Source organism: Mustela putorius, unplaced genomic scaffold (genome assembly GCF_011764305.1).
Source record: "Mustela putorius furo isolate JIRA1106 unplaced genomic scaffold, ASM1176430v1.1 tig00003962_pilon_pilon_pilon, whole genome shotgun sequence".
Classification (NCBI taxonomy): domain Eukaryota; kingdom Metazoa; phylum Chordata; class Mammalia; order Carnivora; family Mustelidae; genus Mustela; species Mustela putorius.
Genome location: NW_025422106.1, coordinates 13,881,423 through 13,898,924, shown reverse-complemented (window position 1 = coordinate 13,898,924; position 17,502 = coordinate 13,881,423). Strand labels below are relative to the sequence as shown.

Genomic DNA, 17,502 nt, shown 5'->3' with positions numbered 1-17,502 from the left:
AGGGTTGAAATGGGACATCACGATAAAAGAGGCTGTTCACCAAGAAGTCCTAATAATCCTAAATGTGTATGGACTTAAAAAAGGTCTAAAATTTAGGGAGCTTATATAACTGAAAAAAAAAAAGTCATATCCACAATTATACTTGGAGATGTTCAGTTCTGCTCAGTGGTGGTAGAACAAGAAAGTAGACAATCAATCAGTAAGGATATTAAATATATATTAATATCCTTTAATATACTATTATATATATTCATATAATCCATATAAATTTGTATATATAAAAATTTATATAAATTATATAAATATATAACCACATATTTATATATTTAATTATTATATATACAGTATATATAATATATATTTATATAATATTTAATTATTATATATAAATAATATGTATATTTATATAATATTTAATAATATTAAATATATTTAATATTCTTTAATGTAAAGGATATTAAAGATCCTAACAACACTATCAATAAACTTGAATTAACTGACCTTTATAACACTGCAGCTGTTCAAGTATATGTGGGACTAGTCTAGTCTAGTCTCATATAAAATAAGGTTTAACAAATTCCTTATCATAATGGAATTAAACTAAAATCAATATGTGAAAGATACCTTAAAAATACCCAAATACTTGGAAAAACTTAACAACATATTAAATATCCCATGAGTAAAGAGGAAATATTTAGAAAACATTTAGAACTGAATGCAAAAAAAAAGGCAGTATCAAATTTTTGGAATTCATTCCATTTTAAAGCAGGTTTATAGGAAAATTTATACTAATAAATGGTATCCTGAAAAAGAAGAAAGTTCCTGAAACAATAATCTAAGCCTCCCTTAAAGTTGAAAAAGGGGGTACCTTAATGGCTCAGTCGGTTAAGTATCTGACTCTTGATCTCAGGGTGGTGAGTTCATGTACATTTAAAAAAAAAAGTGGAAAAAAGAAAGCAAATAAAACTAAAAAGAATGAAGGAAATAGTAACAGAATATACTAATAGCAGAAGGAGGAATATAGGAGAAATCAATGAAATTGAAAGAAAATCAATGACATTTGAGGCATCTGGGTGGCTCAGTTGGTTAAGTGTCTGCCTTTGGCTCAGGTCATGATCTCAGGGTCCTGGGATTTAGCCCCACATCAGGTGCCCTGCTTGGCGGGGAGTCTGCTTCCCCCTTCCTAACCATCCTTAAGTTTATAGTGGGCAACTTGTGCTCTCTCTCTCAAATAAGTAAAATCTTTAAAAAAAAAAAGAAAGAAAGAAAGAAAGAAAATATCTCTGTGACACCCAAATAAATATTCTTGAAAGCATCTAGCTAGAATGAGCAAAAAGAGAGAGAGAGAGAAAACAAATTGTTGATAATCTCAATGAAAAAGTGGACATCACCAAAGACCCGGCCATTTCCTTGAGTTACAGAAAGTGATTCACCCAAGAAGAACATTTAAATTAAACACTCAAATTTTCCATTTTAAAGTAATAAAATTTAAATTACAAAGAAATTAAATTTAAAAAATTGTTGAGTGTTCAACTACAGAAAGGCCCACTGGCAAATTCTACTAAACATCTAGGTAAGAAATAATAGCACTTTTCCCTAATCTCTTCTAGAAAATAAGAATATAAGGAACCTTTCACAATAGGACCAGCTTTACCCTGATTCTAAAAACAGATAAATACATGATTAGAAACCTACAAATGAATATCCCTCAGGAACACATCATGAAAATCTTAAAACATTAGCTAATTGAATCTGACAGCATATAATAAAGGATTTTGACCAGGTGGAGCTTGGTCAACATTTGATAATCAATCATTAGTAAAATTCACCGTATTAATCGAGTAAAGAAGACGACCACATAATCATCTCACAGGTATAAAACCCTGGACAAAATTCAGCATTTCATTCATTGTAAAAGCTCTCAACAAACTACGACTGGAAAGGAACATCCTTAAGTTTATAGTGGGCATTTATAAAAAATCCTACAGCTAAAATCATACTTAAAGATTGAATACTTGTCTTAGAATTTGGAAGTTATGAATATTGCTTCTCACCAGTCCTGTTTTCCTCAGCAAATGTAGTAAGTGAAGAAAAAGAGAAAAAGGCATGTAGTTTGGAAAGGAAGAAATTATGTCTAGTCACATACTACATGATATTCTGTAAAGAAAATTCCATCTAATCTACAAAGAAACCTTTGCTAGAGCTGGCAGAATATAAAAAAATGTCAATTTTATGTCTATGTATCAGCAGGGAAAAATTGATAATTTAGATAAAATAAAGAATACCATTTATAATGGATCCAAGAAAATATATTTACAATTTGTGTGCCAAACAAGGAAAAAAAAGTCAAAGAAGATATATGTTAAGAAATATGAAGTGTTCCTAGGTCAGAAGACTCAATATTGTTAAGATGTTCATCATACTCAAATTGATTTATAGACTTAATATAATCCTCCCACAAAATCCTAGGAATTTTTTAAAATATCAAAATCTGATTCTGTGTTTGGAAAGGAATTGGAATAGCCAAAATAATGTTGAAAAGGTTCTAACCTGATTTCAAGATTTACTATAAAGTTACAGTAGTGAAGAAAGTGTGGTATTAATGAGAGTATAGATGACTATAGATGAAATTGAAGGACTAGAATAATAATTCCAGAAAAAGATCTATGTAGATACAGCCAGTTGATATTTGGCAAATTGACAATAGATTAAAAAAAATAAAGGATAAAGATTTCAGTGGATAAAGAATAGTTTCTGAAAGAAATCTTGCTGGAACAATTGAACATCATTTCCAAAAAAAGCTCCTTTGTGTGATACCTCATGCTTTTTATAAAAATTAACTCAAAATGAATGACAGACCTGTATGTAAAATATAAAACTCTGAAAATTTTACCAGAAAACAAAATAGTTGAGACCATGGATTAGGGAAAGAGTTCTTCACCGAGATACTTTGTCAAAATTAAAAACTTGCTCTGTGAGACACTATAAGCAGTTTGGATAAATGTTATGCTAGGGTAGAGACACATTTTAAACTAGTGAATTAAGGTAGGGTATTGTAACTGAAACTCAAAATTCAGGTTTTGAAAAATGGTAAAAAGTGGGAGCAGGTTTTAGTTTCATGGAGAGAAGTCATTTTCACATTTTTTGTTATCACATTGGCTGTTTTAAAATGTTTGAGAACTCTTAGTAACCCTTTCTTTACTAGGCATACGGGAACAGAAAACTTCTACAATTAGTGTCCTCACTAAATTATACTGATGTATACTGATGTTGCATGAAGGTTCATACAGAATAAAGATGTTGTATTTTATTTTTTTTAATTGGGAGAAGTTTTTTACATCTTTGGTTATTTTTTTTTCCATCGGTAGTACTTTAAAGCATAAAGAGGGGTGCCTGGGTGACTCAGTGGGTTAAGCCTCTGCCTTTGGCTCAGGTCATGATCTCAGGGTCCTGGGATCGAGCCCCGCATCGGGCTCTCTGCTAAGCAGGGAGCCTGCTTCCCCCTCTTTCTCTGCCTTCCTCTCTGCCTACTTACGATCTCTCTCTGTGTGTCAAATAAATAGGTAGACTTTTCAAAAAAAAAATTAAAAAAGCATAATGAATACTTTGAAAAATATTTCATCCACATGCCTAATTGTTTTTATTTTTACTCTCTTTTTGGTGTGTCTTTCAGGAATGCTTCTAGTCACAACAGACACCCTTGGCCATGACTTTCATGTCTTCCAAATTCTTACTCATCCTTGGTCTTCATCCCAAAGTGCTGTCCATCATCTGTATACTCTTCACAGAGGAGAAACTGAAGCCAAAGTAAGTAGTATATTTTATAGAAGGTGTTTGTGTGTGTGTAATATGACATCTGATTAAGCTGTTTATTTGGGACTTAATGTTAATGTTATTGAGAACATAAAATTCCCTATTTTGACCCAATAAATACATAAGCAGTGGGTAAACAAGTCAGTGAACTTGATAAAACAAAAATTCTATTTATCCTTCTCCTCCTACCCTATACCATCTCCTTCTCTCCCATCCCCCTCCCCCCACTGGTGAAAACCCCTTCATCCATTAGATATCTCTCCAGGTCTTCTTTGTGTGTTTTGGTTTTATATACTTGCATAGATGCACACGCACACACATATGCATGTAAGCCCATATTCATATATATGCAAAAATAATTGCATTTTATGACATATGACTCTATGGATAATATTTGGTGGTATAGTGAGAATGAGTTGTGTATATGTGTTCCCAGCTCTGGCTGTAGTGACATTACATTCGTGTTAGGAGTGTTTAATGGAAATTGACAAACACTGCAAGTCAGAACTATTTTTTTTTCTTATGGAGCCAGTTTTTTTTTTTTTTTTTTAAGATTTTTATTTATTTATTTGACAGAGAGAGATCACAGTAGGAGAGAGGAAGGGAAGAGATCACAGAGAGAGAAGAAGGGAAGCAGGCCCCCTGCTGAGCAGAGAGCCCGATGTGGGACTAGATCCCAGGACCCTGAGCTCATGACCTGAGCCGAAGGCAGCGGCTTAACTCACTGAGCCACCCAGTCGCCCTGGAGCCAGTTTTTAACGTTTAGCAACACGTCACTGTGCATGCATGTATTGGCATGCATGTATACATGGGTGTACATCCCCACAACATCCATACACACATCCACACCCACACCCACAGATATAACTTACTATTTGTTTTAGGTACCATGCTAAGTGCTTTTACATGTACTCTTAATGTCACTTGGTAGATACTGAGATACTTAATAGGCTAAAATTCCAACTGTTCAATCTCTGGTTTCCCAGGGCTTGTGGTTATGCATTTACCATATGCTACTGTATATCCTTTATCTTAAGAGCTCATTGACCCATCACCACTTATTAGCTAGTCCATCCTTTCCAGGTAGTCGAAAATGCTGTTTATCATAAGTTTCCATTAAAATTTTCTATCATAGAATGAAATGTCTTAAATATATAGAAATCTATGGGTTTGTAATGATACTTAAAAAGGAAGTATTGGACATAAGTGTAGGTTGCTTGTTTACTAACTCATTATTTTGAAAATTGATAACTGAAGCATGTACCTTGTCTTCCTTATTTCAATTTAATAAGATAACTGAATAGCTGGTGAGGGAAAGTTTTTCTTTATGGAAGAATTCCAGTATTAAAAATGTTAGAATTTAGATTTAGTGTGGTGATCATTTCGTAATATATACACATATTGAATCATTATGTTGTACTCCTGAAACTAATAGAATGTTGTATGTCAGTTATACCTCAATTTAAAAAAAGTCAGAATTTTAAGAATCACCATTATTGCTACCCCTAATGAAACAATGGATTTAGACAGTTATAATCTGTATTTAGTTTTAGCTGATTACCAAAGTGGAACTGTCAGATATCATGTACTTCCTGATTTGATGTAATAGGATGTATACAATATTATCTATGAACTATTTCTGCCCAGTCTTCTAAATTAAACCTGAATCCAATTCAGCCCCTAGATGTAATTAGTACTTTACATAAAAGACAGAGATAGATAAGTTAAACAATACCATGAAAATACAGCCAGCCAAATCTAAAATGTGGGAAGTTCTTCATTCAAAATGTTATCGATTTTTTTAAAGTTTTTATTTAAATTGCAGTTAATTAGCATACAGTGTAATATTAGTTTCAGGTGTAGAATTTAGTGATTCAGCACTTACATGTAACACCTGATGCTCATCACAAGTGCCCTCTTAATCCCCATCATCCATTTAACCCCCTCCCCCCCCACCTGTCTTCTGATAACCATCAGTTTATTCTCTATAGTTAAGAGTCTGTTTCTTGGTTTGCCTTTCTTTTCTTCCCCATTGTGTTCATTTGTTTTGTTTCTTAAATTTCATATATGAGTGAAATCATATGGTATTTGTCTTTCTCTGACTGGCTTATTTTGCTTAGCATTATACTCTCTAGCTCCATCCACCTCATCACAAATTGCAAGATTTCATTCTTTTTTATGGCTGAGTAGTATTCCATTGTGTATATATACCATATTTTCTTTATCCATTCATCAGCTGATGGACATTGGGCTCTTTCCACAATTTGGCCACTGTTGATAATGCTGTTGTAAACATTTGGGTTCATGTGTCCCTTGGAATCAGTTTCCTTTGGATAAATACCCAATAGTGTAATTGCTGGATTGTAGGGTAGTTCTATTTTTAACTTTTTGAGGAACCTCCATACTGTTTTCTAGAGTGGCTGCACCAGTTTGCATTCCCACCAACACCTGTTGTTTCCTGTGTTGTTAATTTTAGTCATTCTGACAGGTTTGAGGTGGTATCTCATTGTAGTTTTGATTTGTATTTCCCTAATGTTGAGTGATGTTGAGCATCTTTTCATGTGGTATCTTTTTTGTCTGTTCATGCCTTCAGCCCATTTTTCACTGGACTGTTTGTTTTTTGGGTGTTGAGTTTTATAAGTTCTTTATAGATTTTGGATACTAACCCTTTATCAGATATGTCATTTGCAAATATCTTCTCCCCTTCCAAAGGTTGCCTTTTAGTTTTGTTGATTCCTTCATTGTGCAGAAGGTTTTATCATTTTTTTAACTTTACCAAATTATTATTTTTTTTCAAATTTTTGTTTAAATTCTAGTTTGTTGACATATAGGGTAATACTGATTTCAGGAGTAGAATTTAGTGATTCATCACTTACATGTAAACCCAGTACTCAACACAAAATCCCCCCTTAATACCCATTACCCAAAAGCTTAGTAAGAAGTTGCCGTAGCTGATGTCAGAGTGGTTACTGCCTATGTTCTCCTCTAGAATTTTGATGGTTTCCTGTCTCACATTTAGGTCTTTCATCTATTTTGAATTATTTGTGTTTGGTATAAGAAAGTGTTCCAATTTCATTCTTTTGCATGTTGCTGTCCAGTTTTCCCAACACCATTTGTTGAAGAGACTGTCTTTTTTCCACTGAATATTCTTTCCTGCTTTGTTGAAGATTAATTGACCATATAGTTGTGGGTTCATTTCTGGGTTTTCTAGTGACCTGAATCTTAACAACAAACATAGCTAACGCTTGAACCACATGGGTTTGAACTTCATGGGTCCACTCATATGTGGATTTATTTTGATAAGTACTATAAATGTAGTTTTTCTTTCTTATGATTTTTCTCTTTTAATTATTTTTAAGTTTTTACTTTAATAATCCAGTGCTTATCATGACAAGTGCACTCCTTAATCCTCATCAGCTGTTTGACCCATCCTGCCACCCCGCCCCCATAACCATCAGTTTGTTCTCTGTAGTTAAGAGTTTGTTTCTTGGTTTGCCTCTCTCTATTTTTTCCCCTATGATATTTGCTTTTTTTCTTAAATTCCACAAATGAGTGAGATCTTATGGTATTTGTCTTTCTTGGACTGACTTACTTCACTTAGCATTATATTCTCTAGCTTCATCCACGGCATTGCAAATGACACGATTTCATTCTTTTTTATGACTGAATAATATTCCACTGTGTGTGTGGGGGGGTATGGTGTGTTTGTGAGAGAGAGAGAGAGAAAGAGACATCTTCTTTATCTAATCATCAATTAATGGACATTTGGGTTGCTTCCATAGTTTGGCTGTTGTAAATAATGCTGCAATAAACGTAAGGGTGCATGTAGCCCTTTGAATTAGTGTTTTTGTATTCTTTGGGTAAACACCCACTAGTGCAATTGTTGGATTGTAGGGCAATTCTGTTTTTAAATTTCTGAAAAACCTCCATACTGTTTTCCAGAGTTGCTGCACCAGTTTGCATTCCTACCAGCAGTGTAAAAGGTTCCTTTTTCTCCACATCCTCGCCAATACCTATTGTTTCTTGCATTTTTGATTTTAGCTGTTCTGACAGGTGGAGGTGGTAGTGCATTATAGTTTTGATTTGTGTTTCCCTGATTCTGAGTGATGTTGAGCATCCTTTCATGTGTCTGTTGGCCATCTGTCTGTCTTCTTTGGAGATAGGTCTTTCATGTCTTCTGCCCTGGTTTGTTTGTTTGTTTGTTTGTTTTTTGTCAGAGAGAGTGAGCACAGGCAGACAGAGAGGCAGGCAGAGGCAGAGGGAGAAGCAGGCTTCCTGCTGAATACAGAGCCCGATGTGGGACTCGATCCCAGGACACTGGGATCATGACCTGAGCTGAAAGCAGCCGCTTAACCAACTGAGCCACCCAGGCGTCCCTTCTGCCCTGTTTTTAATTGCATTATTTGTGGGTTATTTTTTATTTTTTTGGATGTTGAGTTGTATAAATTCTTTATATAATCTGAATTCTAACCTTTTATTGGATATGTCATTTGCAGATATTTTTTCCTATTCATTAGGTTGCCTTTTAGTTTTGTTGATTATTTCCTTTGCTGTGCAGAAGCTTTTTACTTTTATATAGTTCCAGGAGTTTATTTTTCGTATTATTCCTCTGCCTCAGGAGGCATATCTAGAAAAATATTGCTACAGCTGATGTCAGAAAATTACTGCTTATGCTGTCTTTTAGGATTTTTATGGTTTCAGGCTTCACATTTGGGTCTTCAATCCATTTTGAGTTTTGTTTTTTTATATATATGGTAGAAGAAAGTGGTCCAGTTTCATTCTTTTGCATGTTGCTGTCTAGTTTTCCCAGTACCACTTGTTGAAGAAACTGTCTTTTTCCCACTGGGTTCTTTCCTGCTTTGTCAAAGATTAGTTGTGGGTTCATATCTGGGTTTTCTATTCTGTTTCATTGACCTGTGTGCCTGTTTATATGCCAGTATCATACTGTTTTGATTACTGTAGCTTTGTAGTATAACTTAAAATCTGGAATTGTGATACCATCAGCTTTGTTTTTCTTTTTTAAGATTATGTTAGCTATTTGGGATCTTTTGTAGCTCCATACAAATTTTGGGATTATTTGTTCTAATTCTGTGAAAAATCCTGTTGGTATTTTGATAGGGATTGCATTAAATGTATAGATTGCTTTGGCTAGTATGGACATTTTAACAATATTTGTTCTTCCAGTCCATTAGCATAGAATGTCTTTGTAGTCTTTGTATCATGTTCAATTTCTTTTATCAGTATTTTATAGTTTTTGGAGTACTGTTCTTTCACTTCCTTGGCTAAGTCTATTCCTAGGTATCTTATTTTTGGTGCATTTGTAAATGGGATTGCTTTATTCATTTCTGTTTCTCTTGCTTCGTTATTAGTATATAGAAATGCAATGGAATTCTGTACATTGATTTTTTTATCCTGTGACCTTGGTGAATTTATTTATCAATTCTGGTAGTTTTTTGGTGGTGTCTTTCAGGTTTTCTGTATATAGTATCATGTCATTTTCAAATTTTGAAAGTTTTATTTTTTTCCTTACCCATATAGATGCCTTTTGTTCCTTTTTGTTGTCTGATTGTTATGGCTAGGACTTCCAGTAAAAGTGGTAGAATTGACTTGGTGATCTTGTTCCTGATTTTAGGGGAAAGCTCTCAGTTTTTCCCATTTGGTATGATGTTGCTGTGGGGTTTCTCATGTATGGCCTTTATTATATTGAGGTATGTTCCCTCTAAACCTATTTTACAACTGGTTTTTATTATGAATGGATATTTTACTTTGTCAGATGCTTTTTCTTTGTCTATTGAAATGATTATATGGTTTTTATCCTTTCTTTTGTTGAAGTGTTTGTTATATCACATTGACTGATTTCTTTCTTTATTTTTCTTGCCTAATATCTCTGACTTGGACTTCCAGTAGCATGTTGAAAAAAGTGGTGAGAATGTGCATCCTTGTTTTGTTCTTGATCTTAGAGGAAAAGCTTTCAGCTGGTCACTGTTGAGTGTGATGTTAGATGTGGGCTTCTCATAGATGGCCTTTATTATATTGAGGTACATTTCCTTTATACCCATTTTATTGAGAGTTTTTATCATGAATGGATGTTTTTATTATGAATTGAATATTTTAAAATGCTTTTTCCATATCTTTTGAGATGGTCATTGGCTTTTTATCCTTCATTTTGTTAATGTGTATATCTCAGTCAGCATCTAGATGGTGGCTAATTGAAAGCTGGACTGTCAGGCAGCAGCTTTTAAAGTATGAAAATATATCTCTCTTAAGGATAGTTTAGGAGTGGGACATTTTTGTCTACTGCTTCTGTTCTGTGCCCTGGGTAGAAGTCATTTTAAATTATGTAAATATCCCTTCCCCTCCCCAAATTTATAACACTTCTTTTATTTATATATATCATTTGGTTAATAGATTCCTATTTTATTTCAGTGGCTTATTTTCATTCAATGACTATTTATTTTAATGCTCAGGATATTCCAGATTTGTCCAGTGGCATCTATCAACTTGACATATGTGTCCTTTGACATATCTCAATTTTTCTCTTACAGTGTCCTTACCTTCTGCACATCTAAACTTGCTTATTCTTAGTTACTGTTCATTTTTGTTTCTTTTGTATGGAAGTTTCTAAGTAGATGACTGTTTTAGATGAAGATTCAATATTTAACTATGCTGCTGGCACATTTTATTTTATTTTTTAAATATTTGTTTATTTGAGAGATGGGAAGGGTTGGGGAGGAACAGAGGGAGAGAGAGGGGGAAACTTACACAGACTCCATGCTGAGTGCAGAGCCTGACACGTAGCTAGATCTCATGACCTTTAGGTCATGACTTGAGTTAAAATCAAGAATCAGATGTTTAACTGACTGCCATTCTGGTGCCCACACATTTGATTGCTTAACTCTGTTTTTGTAATACCTTTTCTGTCCTCACCAGTAATTTGTATGCCCTACTTCAGCTATAACCTAGAATTCTACTATTTTAAATGTTTATACTTTTTTTTTTTGCTTACACCTTTTTTTTGTAAATCATTTGCATTAGCATTATTTATCATTTAATTACCTGTACATCCAACCTGGAAATAGAGATGTCACACTCTGTAATTTAGAAGATTGGGAATTTCTAAACCCCAAATATTAAGATCTAAGGAAACTCAAGTAATGACTATAAAATTAATTTCCATAACCCTCTACTGAAAATTACTTTGAAATAATATATAAAATTTAGCACTGATTATGAAATCTATGTGGCATATGATCTAGCTAACTGTCTTTGAGTACTTCAAAATCATGTCATTCTAGATTCTTCCAAAAACTCTGAGGGTACTTTAATCAGGCAAGGAAAAAACTCAAGTATGTGGATCTAATTATGTTGAATTAAGTTGTTTTGTGATCTATGACTTGGGATATCCTCTGCATCTGACAGTAATTTTCCTCATAAGGCACATATGCAGTTAGAAAAATACTTCTTTTTCAGCAGGAATATATGGTGAAACCTTTACAATATTTGTTAATATACTTCTATAATGTCTTACTCAAGCAGGTACAAGTCATTTTAGTACTTAACATGCAAATTTTATTAAATGGTCAACTTGCTTTGGAAACATTTGCACATCAGGTGTTACTTTTATCAGTATAGTCCTATAAAATGGTAAGCTTATAGGTTTAATTCTTAATGGCAAAAGAATCTAGCTATTTAATATTCTTAATTGATAGTATTTAATGGTCAGTTCAAGTAAAAATAGGCAATTTTAGTATGAGTATGTCCAGATATTGCTTACTTAGATTTATATTGAAATTCAAATTTTAGGGGCACCTGGGTGGCTCAGGTCATGATCTCAGGGTCCTGGGATCAAGCCCCGCATCAGGCTCTCTGCTCAATGGGGAGCCTGCTTCCCCCCACTTCTCTGCCTACTTGTGATCTCTCTTTCTCTCTGTCAAATAAATAAAATCTTTAAAAAAAAAAAGAAATTCAAATTTTACTGGACTTTCTGTATTTTTTATTTGCTAATCCTCACGGTCCTATGTATAACCCTATGCTCTTGACTTTTATCAGTTCCCTCCCCCACCAAAATGTTAGATTTATTGAGATGTAATTCTTAGAATATAAATTAAATTTTTAAAAAAATGTGCATTTCAGTGTTTGTTTGTTTTTTGTTAGTATCTTCACAGAGCTACGCAACCATCACCAGCATCTACTATTAGAACATTTTTTATAACAAATTTTTTGCTGATTAGCATTCACTCCCCATTTCCTGTCCCCCACTTCCATATATACTTGGATGCTGCTTAGTAATTCTATTACCAAAGATAAATTTTCTACTTTTCTTAAGTTTCCATTTACTCATCTGTAAAATGGGACCAAAGACTGTTCCATAGCATTTATTTCAGGAAGTGTCAGAAATAATAGATGTAAAATGTGTCTTACTGTACTTGTAAAACCTGGCACAGTAAATGACAAAGAATTAATATGAGGACCTTCACTTTGGGTCACTATAGACTAAGAAAGAGAGGTTGGTGGGAAGAGGGTGGAGTAAGAGGATCCTAAGCTCTTCTTGTCTTAGGGATACAACTAGATAACACCCAAATCAGCATAAATAACCTGGAGTAAGAGAAACTGGATTTACCCTCCTACATGAAACAATGAAAGAACAAACAGTGTTTTCCTAGACATAGGACATAAGGCCATGAAGGAGGTGATCCTTGAGAGATGGGAAGCAAATGAGAAAAAGCCTATGATTGCCCCAGCTTACTTCCTTGACAGATTTTCCAGCCCATGGTGCAAGAAAGAGGAGTCCAAGTGGAGCTGGATAGACTCCCTCTATTGATGAGTTATTGCTAAGAATACTGAGAGGTGAAGATCATAGAGTTCTTAGGATAGAGTGCTGGAGAGATAAAAGCTGCAAAGATAGACCCTCCTGAGATCTGCAAAGGAAATCTGAGACCACAGAAAGAATCGTCATCATATCAGAAAGGAAGAAAGTAAAACTATATTTATTTAAAGATGATATAGTTGTGTAGAAAATCTTTTGGATTCTATAAAAATAGTTAGAAAAAGTGATTTTAATTAGGTTTCAGAGTATCAGATCAATATGGAAGTCAGTTGCCCCTCTACATATTAGGAACAAACAATAGGTAATTGATAATTTTTTAAAAACGTTAATGGTAGAAAATAGTGTGCAATGTATACTTATAATATGTAAGACATGTACCCTTAAAACTATAAAACATTGCTCAGAGTAAGGATGTAAATAAGTGGAGAGTTAAACCATGTTTTGGAGTTAGAATGCTTAATATTGTTGATTATATTTGTTGATTTGATTGATCTGTATATTCAATGCAATCCCCATCAAAAGGCCAGCAGGATAAAAAACAGAGCCACAAAATTTGTGGGGGGGGGTATAAATTGACAAGCTACTTCTAAAATTCATATGTAAATACATAGAGCTTTTATTGACAAAATAACACTGAAAGAGAAAAACAAATTTGAAGAGATATTATTACCTGCTATCAAGATTTACTTAAGCTACAGTGATCAATAGGGAACCCAGGAACATTCCTGTACATATGGACAATTGATTTTTGGCAAAGGTGCAAAATGAGAAAGGCTAGTCTTTTCAAAAATGGTGATGGACCACTTGGGTACTTACATGCAAAAAAAAAAAAAAAGTTAGCATCAATCCATACATCATTCCATATATAAAAATGAACTCAAATTGGATCATAGATTTAAATGTGAAACTCACTAATATAATGCTTTTAGAAGAAAATGTTGGAGAAAACTTTTGTGACTTGGGTTAGACACAGATTTCTCATAGATGACTTGAATAGCAAAATCCATGTAAGTAAAACTGATAAATTACAGTTCACTAAAACAAAACATATCTGCTCTTTGAAAACCACTGGTAGTAGAATGAAAACGCACAAACTGTCTTATATCTACCACACCTTTTAAGGAACTCTCAGAAATCAGTGAGTTGGAGGAGCTGGATTTCTCATACGTTGCTTTTGGGAATGTGAAATGATATAGCCACTCCAGAAATTAGTTTAGAAGTTTCTTGAAATCTTAACATACACTTACCATACCACCCAGCATCCCCAGTCCTGGGCAGTCCACAACATAGAATTCACATTGTTCTGGATATCCATATTTATTATATTTCTTTCCTATCGTTGTCGTAACAAATTACCATGAAACTGGGCGGGGGGCGGTTAAAATAACAGAAATTTATTCTCCCACAATACTGGAGGCCACAAGTCCAAAATCAAAGTGTTGGCAATGCCACACTCCCTCTCGAACCTCTAAGCAGAATCTGTTCTTTTCCTTTTCCAGCTTCCAGTGACTGTCAGGATTCCTTGCCTTGCAGCCATCTATATCACTCCAACCTTTGCCTCTGTGATCACATTTCTTCCTTTCGTGTCTATGTCTTCTCCTCTTCTGTTTATCTTACAGGATATATGTGAATACATTTAGTACCTGTACCTATAATCCAAGATAAACTCCCAACATCTATACATCAATCACATTTTGGTGTATAAAGTTATGGCCACTCTTTGGGTCTATAATGTACTATATGCAGGTTCTAGGGATTAGGATTGGAATATGCCTTTTTTTTGAGCCACTGTTTACTTCACTACTGTCTACCTTCTGATCCCTCAAATTCAGGATCACCCCATGTGCAAAATACATTTACTGCATACTAACATCCCTAAAAGTCTCAGTGCATGGCAGCATCTACTCAAAGTCTAAAATTTCTTGATAATATCATTAGCCCAAAAGCCCGTGTCATCATCTAAATTATCCAAATCAGGTATGATTGAGACTCTATATATGATCTATCCTATGACAAAATTCACATTGATCTGTGTGGAAAGGGAGGATATAAAGAAAATGAGGCAGAAAAAATATAGAAAGAAATAAAGATGGAAAGCCCCCCAAATTTGTTGAGAAATGCAGTTTAAATCTTCAGAAAGACTGGGAAACACCAAATAGGATTGACTATGACAAAATCCCAGTTTAAGAACATCATGGGGTGCCTGGGTGGCTCAGTGGGTTGGGCCTCTGCCTTTGGCTTGGGTCATGGTCACGGGGTCCTGGGATTGAGCCCTGCGTCTGGTTTTCTGCTCACCAGGGAGCCTGCACCACCCCCTTTCTCTGCCCGCCTCTCTGCGTAATTGTGATCTCTTTCTCCCTGTCAAATAAATAAATAAAATCTTCAAAACAAAACAAAACACATTGTAGTCAACTTTCTGAAAATCATAGTGAAGAATAAATCTTGAACATAGCCAGAGGAAAATAATACATTGTATACAGGGAAAGAACATCAGCAAATTAGTGACTTCTCATAGAAACCATGGAAGTCCAAAGGCAGTGGAATATAATGATTAGAGGACAGAAAGGAAAAAAATACAAGCCATCAAAAATTCTCCATTCAGTAATAGTATCATTCAAAAATGAAACAGTGAGAAATAAGGCCAGTGCATTCACGATAAAAATTATGGTAAAGGTAAATGATAGCAGAGCAAGCTTGGATCTTGTAGAAATAATGAAATATCTGAGAAATGGTCAGTTTCTAATGGGAAAGGATGATTTTTCCCATTTAAAATTTTCTTCTTTTTTAAAATTTGAATTCAGTTAGCCAACACCCAGTACATCATTAGTTTCAGATGTAGAGTTCAGTAATTCATCAGTTGTATATAACACCTGGTGCCCATCACAAAACATGCTCTCCTTAATGCCCATCACCCAGTTGCCCCACATTTTAATTTATTTAAAAATATATAGGAATGTTAAAATGATAGTATTTATGTATATGAAATTTTTATGTCATTTTCTGGGGTTTATATCATGTGTTCATGTAATGCATACCATAAATATAGCATGATGGACCTATAGTGCTGACGTATAGTGTATGAAGCACATATCTGGAACTGTTTCAGGGTTCAACATGCTATACCTAAAAGAAAGTAATTCAGTTAACATGGATTTAAGTTAATTCAAAAGTAGGCAGACAAGGAAGAACAGAGGCACAAGAAACTGGATAAACAAAAACAAGATATTAAATGGTACATCAAAATTCAACCAAAGTATAATAATTATATTAAATATTAATGTATTTTAGTTTAAAGGAATTGTCTATTAGAGATTCACTTTTCATGTTGAGACATGAATATAATGATAGTACAAGCATGTTAAAAGATAGGTCATGCGGGGCACCTGGGTGGCTCAGTGGGTTAAAGCCTCTGCCTTCGGCTCAGGTCATGATCCCAGAGTCCTGGGATCGAGCCCCAAATCGGGCTCTCTGCTCAGCGGGGAGCCTACTTCCTTTCCTCTCTCTTTGCCTGCCTCTCTGCCTACTTGTGATCTCTGTCTGTCAAATGAATAAATAAAATCTTTTAAAAAAAGATATGTCATGCAAATGATAAATACAATAATGTCAAAAACTTGGCCATATTAATATCAACTAAAATAAGTTAAAACAGAAAGATCTAGAGATCTTTCATTATGTTAAAGAGTCAAATTATCAGGAAGATTTAAATATGTACTACCTAAACCTGAGTTTAACAGTTCTTTCTCAATATTTGATAGAACAAATAGGGTGAAAAGGGTCAAATATCTGAGAACCATATCAGCTATATTAATAGGTAAGCAACTAATCTACAGTATATTTATGTATATGCTATATATATGTTATATATAATAGCATACCATATATGTTATATATAATAGCATATTTCATATAGTATATAATTTACTTATATTTACTTGTTATATATAATAGCATATTACATATAGTATATAATTTACTACACTACATTATAACACACCTTCAGTTTGTGTGTTTTAACTGTGACATCACATATACTTTGAGTGATTATAAAACAGTGGATAATAGAAAGGATGTAAACCCCAAACATACATTATTGATGGATTTAGTTGGGAATCACTGTGCAGAGCAGGGCAGTACAGGCTTGATGAGCAGCTTGATTTTAGTCCTTTCCATCAGCGGATGGAATCTTACCTTGGGTGGGAGTGAACCAGATTGTTCAGTTAGTAGCCATGATTTGTTTGTGCAGCTCTTAGCCCTGAAAGAAGGGATATCTGCAGTCTGCCAGTATGTGGTCTTCCTCACGGCAAACCACACGAGGTTTGGCCAGGACATTGGCAGTCACCAAAGTGTTAGCAATATTGTTTAAAGTAGGCTCAGTGAATTGGGGTAAATTAGAGGGGTAGACAAAGCATGAGAGATTGGAGGGGAGGGAGGTGGTATTTAGGTGGGCACGTATTATGTGGAGCATTAGGTATGGTGCATAAACAAAGAATCTTGGAACACTGAAAAAAATAAATAAATAAAGCAGGTTCAGCAAACTTTTTCTGTGAAGGAGCAGTAGTAAATATTTAAACTCTGTGTTGTATATATTCTCTGTACTTAACTTTGCCATCATAGTACAAAAATATCATAGAGAATACATCAACAGGTAGATATGATGGGCCCAGAGCTATAGTGACCCATCAACTAAAACAGAAGTGACAGCTTTCCATTATCCTACTGTGCTGATGGGGCTTTGCTTCATTGGTCCCGGCAGAGTTTTTGCTGGGGTTGCGCACCTGCCACAGGCTAGTGGACACCATCAGCCTTCATCTTAGGCAAGCCATCAGGGAATCAGGCACAGGCATTTAGAGGAAGTTGTGTGA

General features: G+C 34.5%; 1 protein-coding gene across 11 annotated transcripts in view; it reads left to right on the top strand.

The window, feature by feature from the left end:
* The window catches only part of BCAS3 (BCAS3 microtubule associated cell migration factor), a 584,626-nt gene that overhangs the window by 205,482 nt on the left and 361,642 nt on the right, over positions 1–17,502 (top strand). For all 11 annotated transcript variants that reach the window (XM_013053630.1, XM_045070195.1, XM_004747243.2 and 8 more), the window contains exon 14: positions 3,674–3,807. In XM_013053630.1, coding sequence (XP_012909084.1) covers positions 3,674–3,807 — 134 coding nt within the window. The remainder of the gene's footprint in view (positions 1–3,673; positions 3,808–17,502) is intronic.